Genomic DNA, 1,579 nt, shown 5'->3' with positions numbered 1-1,579 from the left:
TCTCTCCTGCCCGGGCTGGCTTTGAACCACGATCCTCAGATCTCAGCCTCCTGAGTAGCTAGGATTACAGGTGTGAGCCACCAGCGCCCGGCACTTTTTTTTTTTTTTTAATCATTTGTTTCTGCTGGTCCTGGGGCTTGAACTCTGGGTCTGGGTGCTGTCTCTGAGTTTTTGTGTTCAAGACTAGTGCATTACCACTTTAACCACAGCTCCATTTCTAGTTTTTCTGGTTATTAATTGGAGATAACTGTCGTGGACTTTCCTGCCCAAGGCTGGCTTTGAATCTCAATCCTCAGATCTAAGCCTCCTGAATATAGGATCACAGGCGTGAGCCACTAGTGCCCAGCACTTTGTTTTTAAAGCCAGAGCTGCAGGAGACTGGAATCCTTTAGACTCTTAAGATCTTAACGCAGGCACTCTTGTCATGTAGCCCCATCCAAAATTGGGCTGGTAGGCATAGGTCTGTGCTGAGGATCCAGTGGTTCTACACACAGGGCCTGTGGCTTTCTCCAGTGACAGCTGTAACTGTGTGTATCCCGGTGTAATCCTGTTGGGCCCTCTAGCGCTTCCAGTGGAGGCTCAGCTTGGGCTGCATGTCAGACTGGCCAGAGGTGAAGTAAGGCCTTTGTCTGCAGGTACCGAGCCCCCGAGCTGCTGTTAGGAACCACCACCCAGACCACCAGCATCGATATGTGGTAAGCTTGGCTGGTGCTCCAGGACAGGGGCAGGAGTGGGGCCGGAGTGTTTGCCAGCCCCCAGGGACTGGGCCTGCCTGGGATCCAAGAGGAAGCATGAGAATGCAGCTTGAGTGTTTGCACTCAGGTGTGCAGAAGGCAGGCCTGCCCTTGTCACTTGTCCTGTGGGGAGCTTGGCAGTTGTCTGTCCCTCCCCTCACGGGCACCATGACATGGTGTGGAGGCCTGGCTGCTCTTCCTGCAGGGCTGTGGGCTGCATCCTGGCTGAGCTGCTGGCCCATAAGCCTCTCCTCCCTGGCACTTCTGAGATCCACCAGATTGACCTGATTGTACAGCTGCTGGGGACACCCAGTGAGAACATCTGGCCGGTGGGTGCCCTGTGCAGTCGTGAACCTCTGTATGTCTGGGCCTGGCCCCACTGTGGCTTTATCTACTACCCCCCACAGGGTTTTTCCAAGCTCCCCCTGGCCAACCAGTACAGCCTGCGAAAGCAGCCCTACAACAACCTCAAGCACAAGTTCCCATGGCTGTCAGAGGCTGGACTGCGCCTGCTCAACTTCCTGTTCATGTATGACCCCAAGAAAAGGTGTGATGCTGGTTTGAGTCCCCGTGTGTGCGTGTGTTATGTATGTGTCTGTTTTGTGTGTGTGTATGATGCACGTGCAGGTGACATTGCAGCTTGAACTCAGACAGGGGTGTCCACCCTGCTTTTTCATTCACAGCTAACACGCTAGCACTTGAGTCACACTTTCAGTCCCCCTTATTTTCTGTGGTGCTTGGGATTGAACCTAGGACCCTTACATGCAAGTGTTGTACTATTGAGCTACACCCAAATCCAACTAAAAACGTCTGTTTGTTGGTGGTTTCTCAGAAGATGGGCTAGA

General features: G+C 53.1%; 1 protein-coding gene across 1 annotated transcript; it reads left to right on the top strand.

Moving 5' to 3' along the window:
- Window positions 1-617: 617 nt before the first annotated feature.
- LOC106002470 (cyclin-dependent kinase 10-like) lies at window positions 618-1,281 on the top strand (the record flags this gene model as incomplete). The annotated part of the gene is made up of 3 exons (XM_013037340.1): window positions 618-695; window positions 940-1,063; window positions 1,142-1,281. Coding segments are annotated over 3 exons (342 nt in total), but the record flags the coding sequence as incomplete, so codon positions are not given.
- Window positions 1,282-1,579: the final 298 nt, after the last annotated feature.

The sequence above is a fragment of the Dipodomys ordii genome, unplaced genomic scaffold (genome assembly GCF_000151885.1).
Source record: "Dipodomys ordii isolate 6190 unplaced genomic scaffold, Dord_2.0 Scaffold11413, whole genome shotgun sequence".
Classification (NCBI taxonomy): domain Eukaryota; kingdom Metazoa; phylum Chordata; class Mammalia; order Rodentia; family Heteromyidae; genus Dipodomys; species Dipodomys ordii.
The sequence above is the reverse complement of the archived record's forward strand: the minus strand, read 5'-3'. Positions and strand labels throughout refer to the sequence as shown.